The following is a 17,261-nucleotide window of genomic DNA, read 5'->3' as shown; positions in this document are numbered from 1 at the left end:
GTTTAACTTAATCTTCACAGTTTAACTTAATCTTCACACCATATGGTTAGATTGTTTCTCCCAAGTTTTGTTTCTCATCAAACCTACAAGTAACTGTGTTTTTAGCTTTAACTCCCATCATGGGCAGCAGAACCATGTACAGAGTCTGCCAAGAGCACTTGATTCTAGAAGATGTGTAATATCTGTACAGTTCATACCCCTGAAATTCTGAACTTGCACATAAATTTTATTTTGATCAGTAAGGTTTGTGATTCAATCTCCTGTTAATTAAAGAAGACTTTAAAAAACTTATTGTTAAAAATGGACTGTACTCACTGCTCAAGCCTAGATAATGTTCTGCCAAGGTATCCGCTACCACAGTTCTTTTTGAGAGGGATTCACCACTAATGTGCATATCAAATATGTTTTAAGAGCTTGACAGATCAGTACCAAAATGACAACATTCATTACTGTGACCCAGAAGTATGCATTTGATTTAAAAGTGCAACTGAATCACAATTCTGTCAAGACACTGGAAAAGCATATGGTACATTAAAAAAAAATAAAATCTAAACGTGTACTCCAATTTTGACCTCAACTCAAGCCCAAAATACGACTGCAAACTTCACATGCAGGGTAAAATTTTCCTTACACTTCACTGCTTATCTTGGAGCTGTTTAAAGGCTAAATTTTCTGCCAAGTTAGTTCAATTATTTTGACAAGGTTATTCCATGACAGAACATGCCTTTATCTCTCCTGAGATAGCATTTGATTGATGATCTGCTATGTCACAGGAGAAGCTGATCAATACTGCAAAGCTCCATGACTTCCACCTACAAGCAGATCATCACCCCCAGCACTTAAACTCACACAAAATATTGGTGTGCTCAGCACACAGGAATGAAATCCAGTTTCACTTACTGCAAATAAAAGTTACTCCTCTGGCCCAGTACAGCCGTGGAGGCAATGACACCCTCTACAGAATTACTGTAGATGGAAAGAGCCCTAAATTTCACAGTGCAATGCCTACAGGATTGCATTTACTGGGAATATGTAATACTGCCTGCCATCCAGCACATGCCATAACTATGCCACTGCTGCACTCCAGCATGCTGGAAGTATGGACTAGAATACACTATGGTTTGTTTTTGTTTGGCAAGGCCTTGTATTTAATTTATTAAGCCTGCATTTTACTTTTTGGTTTTTCTACTCCATATTCCCCTCCTGGCTGTTATGCATGAAAAACTCTCAGGGGGTTAAGTTCACTGTAACAGTGAAGGAAAACACATGGGCAGTACAAACAATTTGGTCCAAAACACATTTTGGTAATCCCACATTGTTTTTAAATGTGTGTTTTCACTGAAAACAAAGAAATCTAAGACCTTCCCTATATGTTTTAAATTTGGGGAATGTTTGATTTCCCAAAAGCACAGTGCAACTCTCTCAGGAGGTCTCTAACAAATTTGAAAACAAACAAACATTCTTGTGCACAAGTTTTGAATAACGATTTAGACAGTATTTTAAATATAAACTGCTGGCTGTGCATTTGACAGGATTTTGCTGGCAGTCATTCCAGTATTTATTTCTCCTTCAGAAGGCCTCTGAGTAACAGGAGATAAAATATTCTTTTAAACAGAGGGTAAAAATTAAAAAAATACACTGAACAATAAATATTTGAAGACAAGTCAATGCAGTTGTGGTTCCTAGAGCTGCATTACACACTATTACTTTCATTACATTGAAAATAAGACAATTTCAAACTAAGAGCCTATCTAAAAGGCAGAAGTTGTCTGAAGGCTCAATATTACTTCAGGCTCATTGAAAGGTAAAAGGCATTACAGGAATCAAAGTTGCAAACATGCATTTAAATATCCTTAAAAGCCCTTGATATTCTACATTTTGAACTCCAAACTCCACCTTGTAAAACACTGACATTGATTTAGAGAAGTAAAGGCAAAGTAGGTCTGTAAACATTGGCCATAAACCTGTCACAGCTGTTCCTGAGAAAACACTGCAGTCTAAACATCCCTCTTAAGATTTCTGTTGTGCAGCGCTGAAATCTGTTTTATTTCCATCTAAAATGATATTGCTGTATGGACAAGATTATAATTGCGAGTCTGAGACTTTGCATTTTTAAGATTATGGAAAAAAGAAAAAATATGCAGTCTCCTGTAGTGCACAATATCGAACAGCTTGAAGAATATGGGGAGTGGCACTGTGGTGTGCAAAAGAAATTTATCAAACAAGCACAAACATTGGCTGAATCCTGCTCACAGTGATGTCAGCTGGAATTTTACTCTTGGCTTCAAAGAAAAGATAACAGTTTCTAAAACATATCACATGCTACCACTCATTTTAGAAAAGGACCAAAAATAGCATCTGAAAAATCATTTTGTCTCCTCTTGGACAGAGATGGAACTAAAGCATGCAACCACAAGAAATCAACTGGCATCATCATGGCACATGCACTGTGCCATCAGCCAGGTGGGTCACTACAGAACAAATCAAGGCAAAAGGATGGAACCACTCATTTGATTCATCTGCTTGAAAAGACTGCTTTAAATACAGTCAAGACAATCTAGAAAATACTAAAAAATTAAACACTTTATTTCCTTATGCTACGAGGCAGCTTCCTAGCTACCTTCTTTGGCTTGTGTAGGGTCCAGCACTTCTTGTAGCACATATCAATCAGGAAATTAACCTGATGTTATTCTGCCTCACTACCACAGTATTTAAAGTAATTTGCATTAAAACCATGCATTGTTGCTTAGTAACAGTGGAATAAAGTCATAAATTGAGAGGAGGAAGCTGAGGAAGAAGGAAATTATAGCAGCATAAAAACTTTTATTGGCACTTAAGAGTATTTTTCCCTGATTGAAGCAGAATTCATGAAACAACTACGACCCCACAATAAAGACCTGTAATTAGCCCTTAAGAACTACTGTTATTTTCTGACAGTGCAGAAGGTGACTTTTTTTTTAATTTCAGGAAAGGAAATATCAAATCTTTTTTGGACTATCCAAAACTGAACACATAGCACCAGCTAACTGTCCAGTGCCAGCATTTCACTGAAGCTCCCAGTATAGAATAGGAGACTGATGTAATGATTTATAATTGTAATTAATTCTTGTCACCCAAACAGAGTTTTTAAAGTAGTAATATGCACTTCAGTACCTAGTACTTACATTGTGCTGCTCAACAATGGAAAATATATAATTCAAATATAGTGAAGAAATTATTGGAGAAAAATTACTGTGAAAGAATTTTAATAAATTCAGTCAAAAATATTGACAGAGAGATGTATGTTATAAGAGAAAAATCAATATTGCAATAAAGTCAAGTCTGCACAAAGTCATCCAGGCACTTCAACAATATTTGTACCATGATACATCTTTCTCTTAGTAGTCAAAACTTACTTCTACCCAGTCATGGAATTTAAAATGCTTTTCGTTTTCAAGTTCATACAACAAGGATTAGCTAGAACTGAGAAATTCTACAATTTTTCACAGCAGGGACCACATTTAGACCAATCATCATATGGATCACATCCTTTTCCAATCAAAAAATCAGAAAACATTTCTCCAGCAACTAGATTACAATGCTGCCTTAACTGCTTAATGCAGAACAGCAATATTGAGAAACTGTCAATGAAATGGTGGGATGGGTGTGTGTTTGTGCGTGTTCTGTTGATTTTTGCATGTTTGTTTGGTTTGGGGGCAGGGATTTTGTATATAGGGGGTGCATTTATTACAATTGTTTTCTCATTTAGAAAAACCACAGATCTCATGGTCTGTTTTAATCCTCCACTTCAAATACTCTTTATTTAGGTATAACCCTTTTTGTTTTGTTTTGTTTCCTAAACATGGCCCCCTGTCTTCATATTCTCTAACATTATTAGAATCTTGTCTTTGACTTAATCACATTATTTCAGTAAACCTGGAAAGGTCCAATCCTAAACCTATCATTTCAAAAAATTGCTTAAAACTTTAGACACACAACAGCTCGCTCCAAACACCACTGCAGAGTTCACCATCAGCATGCAACCCTAAACCAAGGTAAAAATCCAGCAGTCCTCATTCCAGACAAACAAGCAGACACTTCTGTCAAACAGGTAAGTATTGCAGACCACTTTCTCTGTCCAGGAGAAGAGGTGACCACCTTCCTGTGCTTATGCTACACACTTCCAGATGAAGCAGGGTTTTCCTGTTCTGCTTTTCCAAGTGAGAGCACAGAGTTGTATAGAGTTGATAGGGAGAGAGCCCCACCAGAGCAGAAAGCTCAAACTTCTCTGTTCTATTCCATTTCACACGTACTCTGTTTCCCCTGCTTTGTTGTCGACCTCCTCATTGTGTCTAATCTCCAAATTAATTGTTATGCACACAAGGGAGACAACTATGTATTAGAGAAGTACTGAAACTAGGCTTCAGTCTAGCCCTGCTTCTGTTTATACATGTAGTCTTCCATTTGCTAGAACACATTTCCTCTCAGAAAGCTATTTAAGAATGAAGAAATAGAATCTTTTGACCAAATCCCCTTAAAATAGCTACTTAGTTTACTACATCACACTCATCAACCCAGTATCATGTGTATCCACAAAGTCTCAACAAATTTCATTTAAAGTTTCATTGATAAATTATTGAACACTCCCCAGTTTGCCAAATTTTCCAAGAAATACAAATCTCCATGACAAAATGCTGCTGTGAAAGACAATTCTGTGCAAAGTTAGACATACAAATAAATCAAAGTAAGACATCACCCCATGTGATTTCCTGAGGGAGAATACCCCATAGGATTTACTAAGCTAGGAACAACATAATAAGAGACAATCTGTGAATTAATGCTCAAATCCAAACATAAGGACTTTATACACTAGAAGAATTACTTTTATCCCCACTAAAACTTTTCAAAAAATGTAAACACTGTTATTTATCAGCTCCCCAGTGAAAAATATTTGTGGCTTTCTTTTAAAAAATGATGAAGCAAAACAGATGCTGCAGTGCAGAGCGAAACAGGGAACAGTTGTTCTCTCGCTCTCCAGCGTGCCCATGCACATTATTTGCAATCATGCAAGGCCTCCTGAGGCCAAGTGCTGAGCTGGGGTGCAGCCCTGCTGCCCTGGGAGCTGTGCACGTGCAATTGAGATCAGGATTTGGCCACGTACTTGCTTTCCTGGCCCAACAAGCGTAATCCCTGAGACATAAATTCTTACAGATGCGTGGACAAGCCCAGCCACAGCATAACTTCCCTGCTGGTAGGGCTCACGTTCCCTGCGTGGAGTGCAGCTCACAGGGATGAGCTGCAAAAGGTGTTTGTCTTTCACCAGGACATGAAGTAAGATTGTCTGCTCATTTCATTTATCAGCTGCCACAAAGGGTAGGGAGCTTGTTGTAATTCTATCACGTTAAAGCTCACTAAACCATCAGCTTACCCCAGAAAACAGCACCATCCTCTTGCTGTCAGGCACCCAGTGGCCAGCGAGGCTGTGACGTTGGTCCTCCAGGCTGGCATGAACTCCCAGCTGAAGGGGAAGGCATTTCACCAGCATGAAGAGATTGTTTTCCATCCAGCACAGGGCTCACAAAGACTCTAGCCCAAAAAGAGGTGCCCTGAATCAGAAGAGGGGCTCTGGATGCTGCCCTTCTCACCCAGCTCCTGACAGGGCACTGCACCAGAGCACACATGGTCTGCAATCAAGCTCCTTGGGGAGCCACCCCAAGCTCCTGAGGGCAATTCTGTGCCTGAACAAGCCTAATGAGCAGCACCTGGAGCCTCCCTGCCCTGCCTTGGCCTAGCACCCCATTGCAGCCCAGTCTGGGTCGTCCATCCCAGCCCCAGGGGCACTGATGGACACTGTCCTCCAGTCCTGTCCCAGCCCAGCCTGTCTCCATCTCCGCAGCCCTGCCTGGCTGTCCTACGTTGTGTGCCACACTGGTGCCCCTCACCAAGCCCAAACCCAAAAGAAGGAGCACTGATAGGTGTTGAGATTGCTCTGGCAGGGTCTCTGGGGCTGAAAGCCAGCTGTAGCAGAGACTGGGATGTTAGTTTTCTACACAAGCTTACCCAACACTAGCATTGCATCCTCCATAAATCCCACTTCAGAATTCATAGTGAGAGAGCACTAGGCTGGGATAGCCAAGATCATTTCAGTCTTGTTTTAACATCTAGCTGCTTTTTAAGACTCAGTCTCACCTGGGGGCAAGACTGAGTTTTGTTGAAGATTTAAGGTGATGAAGATTTAAGGTGATAAAGACTTAAGAGAAACCAAAGGTTTTTCCCAAACTATGGCAGTCCATCTGACAAGCACTAAAAAACAGGTAGGGAAGAAATGTGCAGCACAGACAGGTTTGGCCTAGTGATAAAACCCCTTAGAGGAGGAAGGTCAAATAGTGTATTGGAAGCCTGAACTTGCAGTTACACTCCTTTGCCATTTTCTTCTTGGTTCATTAGGCAAGAAACCAGACCTGACTTCCATGTTTCAAAGTTCAGCAAATTTTATCCATTCATAAACGGCTTTTACCAAATGTCACCATTTCTTTTTTTTTCAACACCTATGAGGAAAAAATTTTGGCATCTGTAGAACTGGAAAATTTTAAGAGCAGGTAGTTTGGACAGCTATCAGGAATGACACAGACTATCCAGCTTTGGGACAAAGCAATGGACTAGCTAACTTGTCAGAAACTTTCTGTGGGTTTAGAGACTCCTTCTGAGGCAGAGGGTGAACTGATGGAATAATTCACTTTTTAGACATCAGCTTCCTCAGTACTTGTTGCAGTTCAAAACAGCAGGCAAAACCCCTGCCGTTCACTACAAACAGTGTTGGCCTTGTGCTAAGGTTGCAGTTCATGATACTGACAACATTAATTTATAGCAGACAAATACAGCCTGTGATAAGCTTGAAAAAATTAGAAAAGGCCTTGGCAGAGCTTCAGTACAAATTCAGCACAATGTTTTTTACTTCTTGTCCCTTGGGATGATATTCCTCTAATAGGTGTTGTTTCACATGAAATCATTTAAGATTGATGCTCTTGAACTATCTTTGACTCTTTCAGAACTTGCTGTCTCTCCCATCAAACAGCTTACAAATGCTGATATCAGGATATACAGTTCAAAGATGGCAGGAGAGCCTCTGCTTTATGCTGTTAATTTGTACAGTCATGTACAGGCATGGGTGACTTATATTTACGACGAACCATTTGTATTGTGAACACATGTATTTTACAAGGTTCATCATTTTCCCTACAGAGCTTGTAAGACCTTTGGTAACCTTGATACTAAGGACCTGAAAAAAACATAAAAATTCTTCAAACCTTGCAGATTTGCAAGGAAACATGGGTTTATGTTAGAAAACCTATGAGTTATTTGACCCTACATGTAAAATACAGCTCCCTTCTCTCCTCCAACCTTAAAAAATTGGTCTAGCTGGCAAACAAATGAGAAATTACTCCCTTCAGGATCCATACAAGAGTTAAAAAAACCAATCTGAGAGAGTTTACATCTGAATGATATTAGAACAAAACTTCAGAGGAGAAAAGATTTAAAAAGTGAGTAAAAGGTATCAAGGTTTCACTTCTGTTATTTAAGAGAACTTCAATTTTTCTTTTTAAACAAACAAAATTTTCTCTTTTGTGAGAAATGGGCTACTTTATAATCAAATGATTGCTTTTTTTTCCCAAAAGGTCATAACCCTTAAACAGCTATTTTTTTTAATATGCGATTTCTTACAAATGGAAAAAAATTAGTAAGTACCTGAAATAGTATCAATGCAACTTAAAAAAAAAATCAACTTGTAACATTACATAGCCCCCAGTAATGATCTGCAAATAGCCCCATGCACTTGCATCCTTGTGACTGTATTGGAGTGTGGCCTCAGTCAGCACTTCTCAAAAGGGGGTCCTTAGGAAGCAGATGCTTTCCTTCCTTTAAAAGAAATAACATACATATAAACCCTTTTTCCATGCAAGTAATTGGAAAATTACCACTTCTGTAATGCTAGAAAATTATGAAGGGAATGAAGGTCAGCACAATTTCTTAGTGGACATAAACATATATAAACAAGGCAATCCTTCTTTAGCCATGTGGCCCAGCCACAAGCTTAAGAACTCCTGGTACAAGCCTATTTAAATTGCAGATTTTTATGGGGGTTTTTAATACTTTGTGTTTGTCAGGTTGCTTACATATGCTCCCATATATAAGCTTCCATTCTTGCAGTCTCTTAGCCTTCTGCCTGACTGCAGTTCCTCAGGGCAGAGTGAATTATAAAAGAAAAATGGTATAAATCAAAATTCCTTGTAGATTACACTGTGGGGGAAAAAATAGAGAGAAACACAATGCTCTTACTGCATAACTCTCAATTATAGAAAAATAACATCAGTGAGAAAATTACTGCTTTCATAATTACTCTTCTCAATAATTGTTTTTTGAAATCCCATGGAAAGCTCTCAGAGTGCATTTGAAACTTTGAAGCAGTGAAGTAGATCAAAGTACATCTGTGTTTATTCTCTCTTACGAAGGAAGCTGTATGGTATTTGACAGAATACAATGTGAATTGTGTGGAACTTGTAGGATCAAAACAGCAATAAACTTTAAGCAGTACATGTCTTGATAGATTTAAATACAAAATATGAATGTTATGTTGCCAGTTCAATGGACTGTGTTTTTTTCCTCTCCTCAGGATAGGTGTGCCATGTTTTAGACAAGAAACAAAAAAAATAGAAAAACGGTATTTTTTTTTTAGTCACGAAAAGTGTAGCTTTCCTGTATTTTAACCAAACTGTATTTGGGGGGAGAGAAAAAAGTTAAAACGAAGTCTGAACTGAAGAGAGAGGAGAAAGACATAGGACATGACTAAATGGATTAGATCACCTCTGGAACACAGACTTCCATCAGGAGTGTGTGTATTGCTACAAACACTGTCACCAAATCTTCAATACAGAAATACTTCTATGGGTAGGAATAAATCAGAGCCAGCATTAACAAATGACAGTACCTTCTTTAACAGAGAGAACAATTGCAGAGAGATTAAGAACACCTTTTCTCTGTCATTCAGTGCTTTGACCAGTGGGTCCATCAGGATATCTGTTTCTTATATGGCCTGGCTACATTTGCTAGAGCTGTAGCTGGAAAGAAAGGGACCTTTTAGTGTTACTGGCCCAGCCTTTGCAATGAAAAACTCGTAGAGGAGCAAAATACCGAGGAAGATGTTTTGCCTGGAAGCACAAGTTCATCCTCCAAAGCAACAATTACCCTTGGCTTTGTCAATTTTCCAACACAGCTGCTAGTTATCTGTCATATGAATATGCTTTCAATATACTGTGCAGCTGGACCAACTTGAAACCAATTTGAAAAACATGTTTGTAGAGAAAGGCAAAGGAAATGACCTGTAACATTGTAGACACAATATGTTCCACATGAGAGCTCCATCAGTTGAGTTTTTACCAACTCAGTTATTTTATTATCATTCAAGGTCTCCAGTTTTCATTGTGCTGCTCTTTGTTAGTAGGTCTAGGAAGCCTCTGACTTTCAATCTGTTTCTAATATTTTCTGTGGTTCTTTGGTCCCAGAGGAAAAGCAGCAGTAAAACAGCCATTTAAGTGAATGGCTCTACCACACATTCCTGTGCAACTACAGAGGAGTGCAATGACTAAACCAGGATTTTCTTGCCTTGTAGGTGTGAGAAGAATGAGCAAGCAGGTATTTCCTTTCTTTTGTGGCCATGAAGAGACAAGAACGAGCTTCAAAGGAGAGGTGATATGAAATGGTTCCATATAAATGGTTTTTCTTCCAAGCAAATTCCCTGTAAAATGTGATGAATCTGCCTTGAACAAAGTGATCTACCTTCCACCCATTCACCACTCATATCAGAATTTAATGAAATGTGACAGATAGACTACAATTCTAACTATTCTGGATGCTAAGGTCCCATCTTTGAATATAATGAAGGAGAAAGTTGATGAAGAGAGCACTGTTTCATCTTTCTGCAAAGATTATTCTTAATTAATTTATTAATTAAGAATTAATAAATTCTTAATTCGATCCAGAATTATTCACAGTAAGTCAAACTAATCACCTCTGTTTTGTGACAAAATCTCTTATTTCAATTCTCAGAAGCTTGTTATTCAGTGAGGGGGAAGTATTGAACATCATGACCTATTCTTATTTCCCTGATTGAATAACCATTACCAGTTTCTTCAAACATGAGAGAAGTTCCAGCAATTAACTTAATTCAGAAAATACAAAGGTAGCATAAAGAAAGCAAAATATATAATTAAAAATTGTGTATGAATCAGAAACAAGCAAAATCCCAAACTTCTGTTGCAAGCCTTCCAGTGAGAAAACAAAGTCAAATGTTTGACATACAACATACTGCAACATCCTGAACATACCAAGTGTCAGCTTTGCTTAGGTAGGAAAATCTTTGGCAGCAAACCAAGAGGAAAAAATTCCCCAACCCTTCTACAAGCAGTCTGCTGCATAGCAGTAAAAACCAGCCAAGCACAACAGGGAAGGAACATCATCTTTCACCATGAAATTTCTCAAGGTAGTAGTATTATGGGGTTTTATAGGGGAAAAATAGCATATATATATTTTCCATATTTTTACATATTTGAATCCAGGTTCCTGGACCAGATCTCTTAATGTCATTTGCATCAAACGAGCAGCTGAGCTGCTCCATGGCTGGAGTGCTTAGTCACAGAACATCACGGGTGTGACATACTGGCTGCAGAATACAGCACTGGGCCTTGGGATGCCTTTTCCATGAGACACTACAGCAACATTTCCACATCAAAATACTTTAAAAAAAAAAAATTTAAATAATTCACAGAAATTGAAAGGATTTCAGGTAGCTGTGATGTTTCAGGAGGCAGTGGATCAAAGTGTGGTCTCTCTCTCTACTCCTTCTTCATTCCTTCCTAGCAGATCTGATTTCAGAGCTGGAAGCTGAGGAGTGCAGAGAAATGTAAGTAAGAAGCAGAGATAAATTAGTAGCAAAAAGCCTCTGTCTAAAACTGGACCTGCACATTCCCAGTGTTTTTGTATTACAACCCAGATTTACAAAGTGTTTCCAATTAAGCTGGTAAAAAGAATATTTTTTTTTATTATGTTTTACTAAGCAAAAAAAGCAAAATTATTTAACTTAAACATCTAGACTTGCCTGAGTGTAATATGGAAGAATCTGGACACTGAATGTAAAGCAGCTATCTTATCTGTGATGCCTAAACATTTCCATGTGTACAGACAAAAATATTTCCCAAGAATGGTGTTGTTTATGTTCTGCAGCTTGCTTGTTTTTCCTTCACTGACTCCTTTTCATACAAGTTTAACAGAGATTTTTCCAACTGAATTAATTTTCAGATGAATTCATGAAACTGAGATTTGACTATGGCTACAAGATGAAATTGTTTGCACTCTGTATGTTTTCCTTTGTTTCATGAAGCCTACTGTTTACTGGAGAATAGCAAATTAATAATTTCTAGAAAAGTCCAATTTTATCTTTTGTAGTTGAAATCCTATGCATAAAAGGAACTTTTCATCTGGGCAAAAATCCATACCTCAGTCAGATTTGGTTCCACACACCTCAGTAGCACAAATGTGATTTATTGTTAATGTTTTCCCTGTGATGTCTCACAAATAGCTAATACACTTGCTTAAATCAGACAGGTTCCCTGCTCAGTCTGAGCTTTGTTTACTTACATGTTCATAGAGGAACAAAGAGTGCCAAGATTAATTCATTCAGCTTAATTTGCTATCTCATACTCTTGTAATGAGCGAGCTCTCACTACAGTTTTTGCAATTAGCATGTTTTAATAAGGCTGTCCAAGTATAGATTATTAGCCCAATTAATTGCTTTGGGAAGGGTTTTATGAATACTTCTAATCAATTAAGAACCATGAGTCTTTTGAAAACAAATATATTCTTACATGAACAAATTGATGTGCAGCATCTATTTGAATTTTTTTTTTTTTTTTTTTTACATGCTTCTTTGGGTTTGCTGTGTTGTTTGTTTGGGTTTTTTTTTCTTTTTTGCAATATGACAGGAAATCTAACTGCAAACTCCTTTAGAAAGTAAGAAAATAACTAATTTTAATGACCTTTTAATGTATATGTTTCGTTAGGGAAGAAGCCAGAGAAATAGCCAAAGTCTTATTTGATTACAGTGGAGTTCTACTTTCTTTTGCAGCTTATGAATTTGGGTTACTTAGATAGATGCAAACTTTATTAGAGAAACTTTACTAGTTTCTAAATGGTCTTGTTTTTCTGAAATGGTAGAACTCCCTGACCTTTGCCCAGGTGTAACCACTGTTGATACAACCTGTCTCTCAGCAAAGGGAACTGGATTTCAAAATGGTTCAGAGTTGAAGGTAACTATCCAAGCCCTAAGCTCAGACTTTATCAAGTCTGCAGATGAAAAACAAGCCATACAGGAGAAGAACGTTCATGATTTATCTCACCCATGAAGGCCATCACATACAAAAAGCAAAACAGAACAGTAAATTATCCAGCAATCTGTAAAAAGAAATTTCAGTCAGGCCTAGGGGTGGAATCAAGCTGCTCAATCCACTCTCTTCCTTGAACCTTCCTTGTTGATGGGTTTTTTTAAGCACCTTGGACTCTCCCATTATCTGTCATCTGCCTTCAATCCCACTGGTGGTGATCCTGGTGTGCTCTGTTAACACCAATATAGCATCATTATCTGCATTGTATTTAGTGGGATGAAATGGAGATTCATCTGCCAGTCTAAATCCTTCTGTTAAAACTGGAGGTGGATGAGAGCACACTGACAGCCTGATTTACCCTCAGCCCCTGCAGAGCCCAGAATGGGAACTAGGGGAATACTGAGAAAGACAACATGCTAACCATCCGAATTAGAAACCCTGGAGAGGCCTCTGCAGTGGGCAGATACTCCTCTATCTTGTTATAGAATAATTCCAGCACCACCTCACCAGCATCTGGTTCCGGCATTGTTAGAGACATTATATAGGTGTAAACGATGTGCTGATCCACACCAGAAGAGGAACTCCTAGACTCATCAGATAGATACTGCACAAATATGGGAGTTGAAAGTTTCAACTGGCTTCTATTAACCAGAGCACTGAGGGTTCAGTTACTCATGCACTTTTTTAGGTTATGACTTTTTTGCTGTAGTCATAATCTCTCACTGTATACCACGTGCTGACCTCAGCACCTTAAAAACTGTAAGGGAAAGCACCTTATGCTTTTGTGTATTTTTGAGCTATGGCTGAGTCCTGCCATGACCCTGCCAACCTTACAGAGTCCATTGAATAGGCCTGAGTAAGAGAACCAGCCAGTTTTTTATATGACAGAAAGCTCAGCCCAAGGACAAGCTAATTAAGCAGATGTCCATTACCAATGAGTGTAAGGTCAGTCCTTCTCACTGCTTCATTAAATATCTCTTTTTGTGTTTGGCACTAAACAGATTCTTGATTCTTAGTTTCTGGAATTCTGGAACTGCAAATACTTTTATTCACTTCTTCTATATTAGTATATATCACACTTTTTTCAAACAAATAAGAATTTGAATGTATGTTATATATTCAGCTTCTAGCTAGGGTAATAAAGTACTTTCTAAATCCTAAGCAAGTTGTGCATGGATCATATAATGAAACTGCAATACTACAGTCTTAATCTGACTACTAGAGGTCAGTAGTAAAAATATGGTCTCTATGTCACAGAAGATACATTGGCAAGAATCCACTGACTCTACAAAGGAAAAGTTATAGGTTTTGCTGTTTCTCACCTGATGAGTCAATAGCAGTTGTACAAACTCATCCCAAAGTCATGAGAGCTGCCTTTTTTTTGCTCCATACCCAAGATCTCATTACTTCCATTCTTTTCTCTCCTTATTCATTACTTGCTCACATGTTAAGTAGCATCTGAAAATGTGAAAAAAAAAAAAAAAAAGAAGATACCTACACATAGCTACCAAACCAGTAGGATATGAGCATGTCCCAGGGCCCTACAGTTGAAAAAGCCTTTGATGAATTAAAAGATGCAATATTAATAATATATAAATCAAGAGAAAGTACCAAGAAAGCTTGGAACACATGCTGGATAGCAGATTCTGCTCATCCTGGCCTCTTCAAAGTACTCTCAAAGGTCTTCAGAATATATTCAATAGTATTACTCTTCAAACCTATGGTTAGCATATATTACCTTAACAAATAAATGATCATAAGAGGGTCCCCATACATCAAACACATGTGCCTGGACTGGGGCCCATGTTAGGATTTAGGCATTGCTGATCTTTTGGAACATAATAAATATCAAACAATATTAAGAATATAAATTTGTTAATCAGGGATTATAAAACTGACAATATTTTGTGACTACAAGATTGTGGACTTTTTAAAATGTACATCAACAAACTATATGATTCAGGAAATCTGTATTTACTGAAACTCCTAGAAAAATAGACATTATTTATCCTCAGACTTTTGGACTCAGTTTGATAACAAATGGGATGAAAGACTTCATAGGATAAAGGATGCTTCTGAAATGCTAACACTGATGTGTATTTTTTCCTTTTATCACTCTGTGGTTAGCCTTTATAAGCTTTTCAAAGTGGAGTACCAGAGTATTTCTATTCAAAAAACTGAAATAAGAAATTACTACAAAGATGAATTTCAGCTGGAATATAGCCAATTATTAACAGGGAATGCTCTTTGTGAGTGACAACATCATAGGAGGCTGTATTTTTAATCATCTAAAAAGCAAACAACTGCAAGAAAATTGCAATAGCTGACACTGGTTTTCAGTTTTGCTTACCCTAAGACAAAATACATGTCCTAAAGGAAATTACTACATATTCTCATTTGGGGACTCAGCTGGTTTTGTTACTTTCTTGATTAGACAAAAATTGATTTTTCCCTCTGAATCTTTTCAAAGACATAGGTAATGCAAGCTCTGCTCTCTGTGATAAGGCCAAGATTTACTCAGCCATGGCCAACTGATGTGCTGTTGGCTTGTAATCAGATGCTAAAAAGAACAGATGGCTTACACAACTTTAATTTGCTATTTTATTTATCCTTATGCTGCCCCTTTATCATATAAGTATTAAACATTTATATTATACAGTTAGAAAGACAAGACAAGACAATTTAGAGCTAGTTTATGAACTAATCTGACAAACCACCATCAATCCTGAGATGCAAAATAAATCACTTAAGTAGGATTCCAGATCATTGTTTTTTTCTGACCTAGTTCAGGATGGAAACAGCAAAGACTACCATTACAAATTCTAGTATTCAGTAATGCTTGCCAGCTCAGTAGTTGATGCTACATCAGTGATTGTGGAGAAAAATAAACAAACATAAAACAAAAAAAAACCAAACATCATCTCCAACTCATGAAAAGGAAATCATTTCTTAAAAGTAAACTCAAGCACTGAAATCTGGCAATCTTCTATTTCCAAAATGCTTCTCTACAGAGAATGATGACATCTCCAATTTGTTCGATTACTTCTTGTGATCTTTTATTCATTGCAAGATCTGGGCTTGATCATCTCCACATGATGGTCTTAGCACTTGTCTTCACGGGATCAGACCATTTCATCTGATAATGTAGATCTTCTCATCCTAAAATTGAAACTTCTGAAGACTTTGGAGTATTGTTTTGGCACTTGGTCAGAATAGCTCCTGATGTCATCCTTCTTAGGAGTCTTGACTATAAGGAAGATTATTGCTGGGCAAGAGTTTGCAATGCTACAAATTAGGTCATTAATTGCAAACTAAGTTCAAACCCCTAAGATTTGACAAAGACAGTTCTCTGTAAGTAGGCTCAGTACAGTTTTCGAGTCTCCTTATAAGAAGAGATTCATCACAGGTCATATTGTTCAGCATGAACTGCTGCATTTTTGGTACACTGATTTAAAAAATATATTTCTAGCCATTCTGTATCTAAGGCTGCTTCACTGAGTCGACCCTAGAGAATCTCATAAAATACTAGGTGTACTAGGTCTCATGCCACATTCATTCTTAAAATACTCATTGACAATTCAAATTTCTGCACTTTGAAACTGTAACTACATCTTTTAATCTGAGATTAATATATATTAAATTTCTAATAAATTTCCACATATTATATGATAAGCATACATGTAGAAATTATCTGTGTGCGAATCACTTTAATTTGTCTGGTCACTTAGGCATAACAGAAGACAGAACTGAGCTCATCAATTCCATTCTTTATTTATTTATACACTGATTCATTTAGAGGCTCCCTGTTGAAAACATCAGTCACATCAGGACACAGCATCAGCAGACAATTAACGTTACATTTAATGCCAAGTACTCGTTAAGGAAAACTAAACAGATGCAAGTGCAGTGATGCAAACACTATTGTTTCTCAGTGTAGGCAAAACATGAAAGGTAAAGCTAAAAATGCTTTTTTATGACTACCTTTCATTTGATCTTCTTAGCCCACATGTAATGCCCACAGTATTGCTTAACTTATAAGATATTTACCTCTGATCCATACATGATCAAATTAGAGAATGTGCAAGAATCAGTGACTGTATTATATGGAGAACATGTACAACTCTACTATTAGAAATTTCTCTAGCTGTTACAAATTTCTACACTTTCAGTTCTGCAGACATCTGACCTAAGTTTCAGTGAAATCACTGGGCAAAGAACCAGTTCAGTACTTTCCTTCTCTGTTGGGGGAAAAAAAAAATAATTGGTATATCCCAACTGTGTTTCCTCTTCCTTTGTCAAAGTCAGTCCCATATTATTCAGGAAGAGGGACATCGTGGTTAAGACCAGACATGCTCCAACAGCACCTGATGGACATCTACCATTACATAAAGTAACAAAAAAAATATAAAGTTTTTAATTCAGCAACAAAATTATTTTTTAAAAGTAAACAAATTTCACATAAACCAGAAAATAACAAAGTAAATTAAATACACTTTCTCATATCAAGAGTATATCCAGTTCAAATAGCAAGATTCTTTAGCCAGGCCCCCATGAGACTGTAAGCTGTTTTCACAGGTGTAGAGTAAAACACACATTATAAATAGTATGCAAATAAAACAAGGCCAAGGGAATAATTTATCAGTTGATCAGTGCATTGTTCTGGTGTATAATTGATAAAAGGCAGGACAAAACAGGATATAAAAGCAGCATGAAAGAACTGAAAACCCACTCACATTTTCTTTAAAAAAATGTGGGCGCTCTTGGTTCTCATAGGTGCTGCATCTGTTTCTGCTCATCTGCAGGATCTTTCCTTTGATGGGTAAGAATGGACATCAAGTTTTATATTTG

At 37.4% G+C, this 17,261-nt stretch overlaps 1 protein-coding gene and 1 long non-coding RNA gene across 2 annotated transcripts in view; one reads left to right on the top strand and one right to left on the bottom strand.

Annotated features, from left to right (window-relative positions):
• Window positions 1-2,603: 2,603 nt before the first annotated feature.
• LOC127468337 (uncharacterized) overlaps window positions 2,604-17,261 on the bottom strand; it is a 15,948-nt gene continuing 1,290 nt past the window's right edge. The window contains exons 2-3 of the long non-coding RNA XR_007903523.1: window positions 13,736-13,871; window positions 2,604-10,917 (exon numbers count right to left, since the gene is read on the bottom strand). This is a non-coding gene — a long non-coding RNA (uncharacterized LOC127468337). The remainder of the gene's footprint in view (window positions 10,918-13,735; window positions 13,872-17,261) is intronic.
• Window positions 17,073-17,261, top strand: part of CPB1 (carboxypeptidase B1) — an 18,753-nt gene continuing 18,564 nt past the window's right edge. Inside the window, exon 1 of the mRNA XM_051781366.1 lies at window positions 17,073-17,232. Coding sequence (XP_051637326.1) covers window positions 17,162-17,232 — 71 coding nt within the window. The 5' untranslated portion in view covers window positions 17,073-17,161. The remainder of the gene's footprint in view (window positions 17,233-17,261) is intronic.

Source organism: Manacus candei, unplaced genomic scaffold (genome assembly GCF_025592945.1).
Source record: "Manacus candei isolate 608988 ecotype Guabito, Panama unplaced genomic scaffold, ASM2559294v1 h1tg000015l, whole genome shotgun sequence".
Taxonomy (NCBI): domain Eukaryota; kingdom Metazoa; phylum Chordata; class Aves; order Passeriformes; family Pipridae; genus Manacus; species Manacus candei.
Note: the sequence above shows the minus strand (reverse complement) of the source record. Positions and strands in the feature narration are given on the sequence as shown.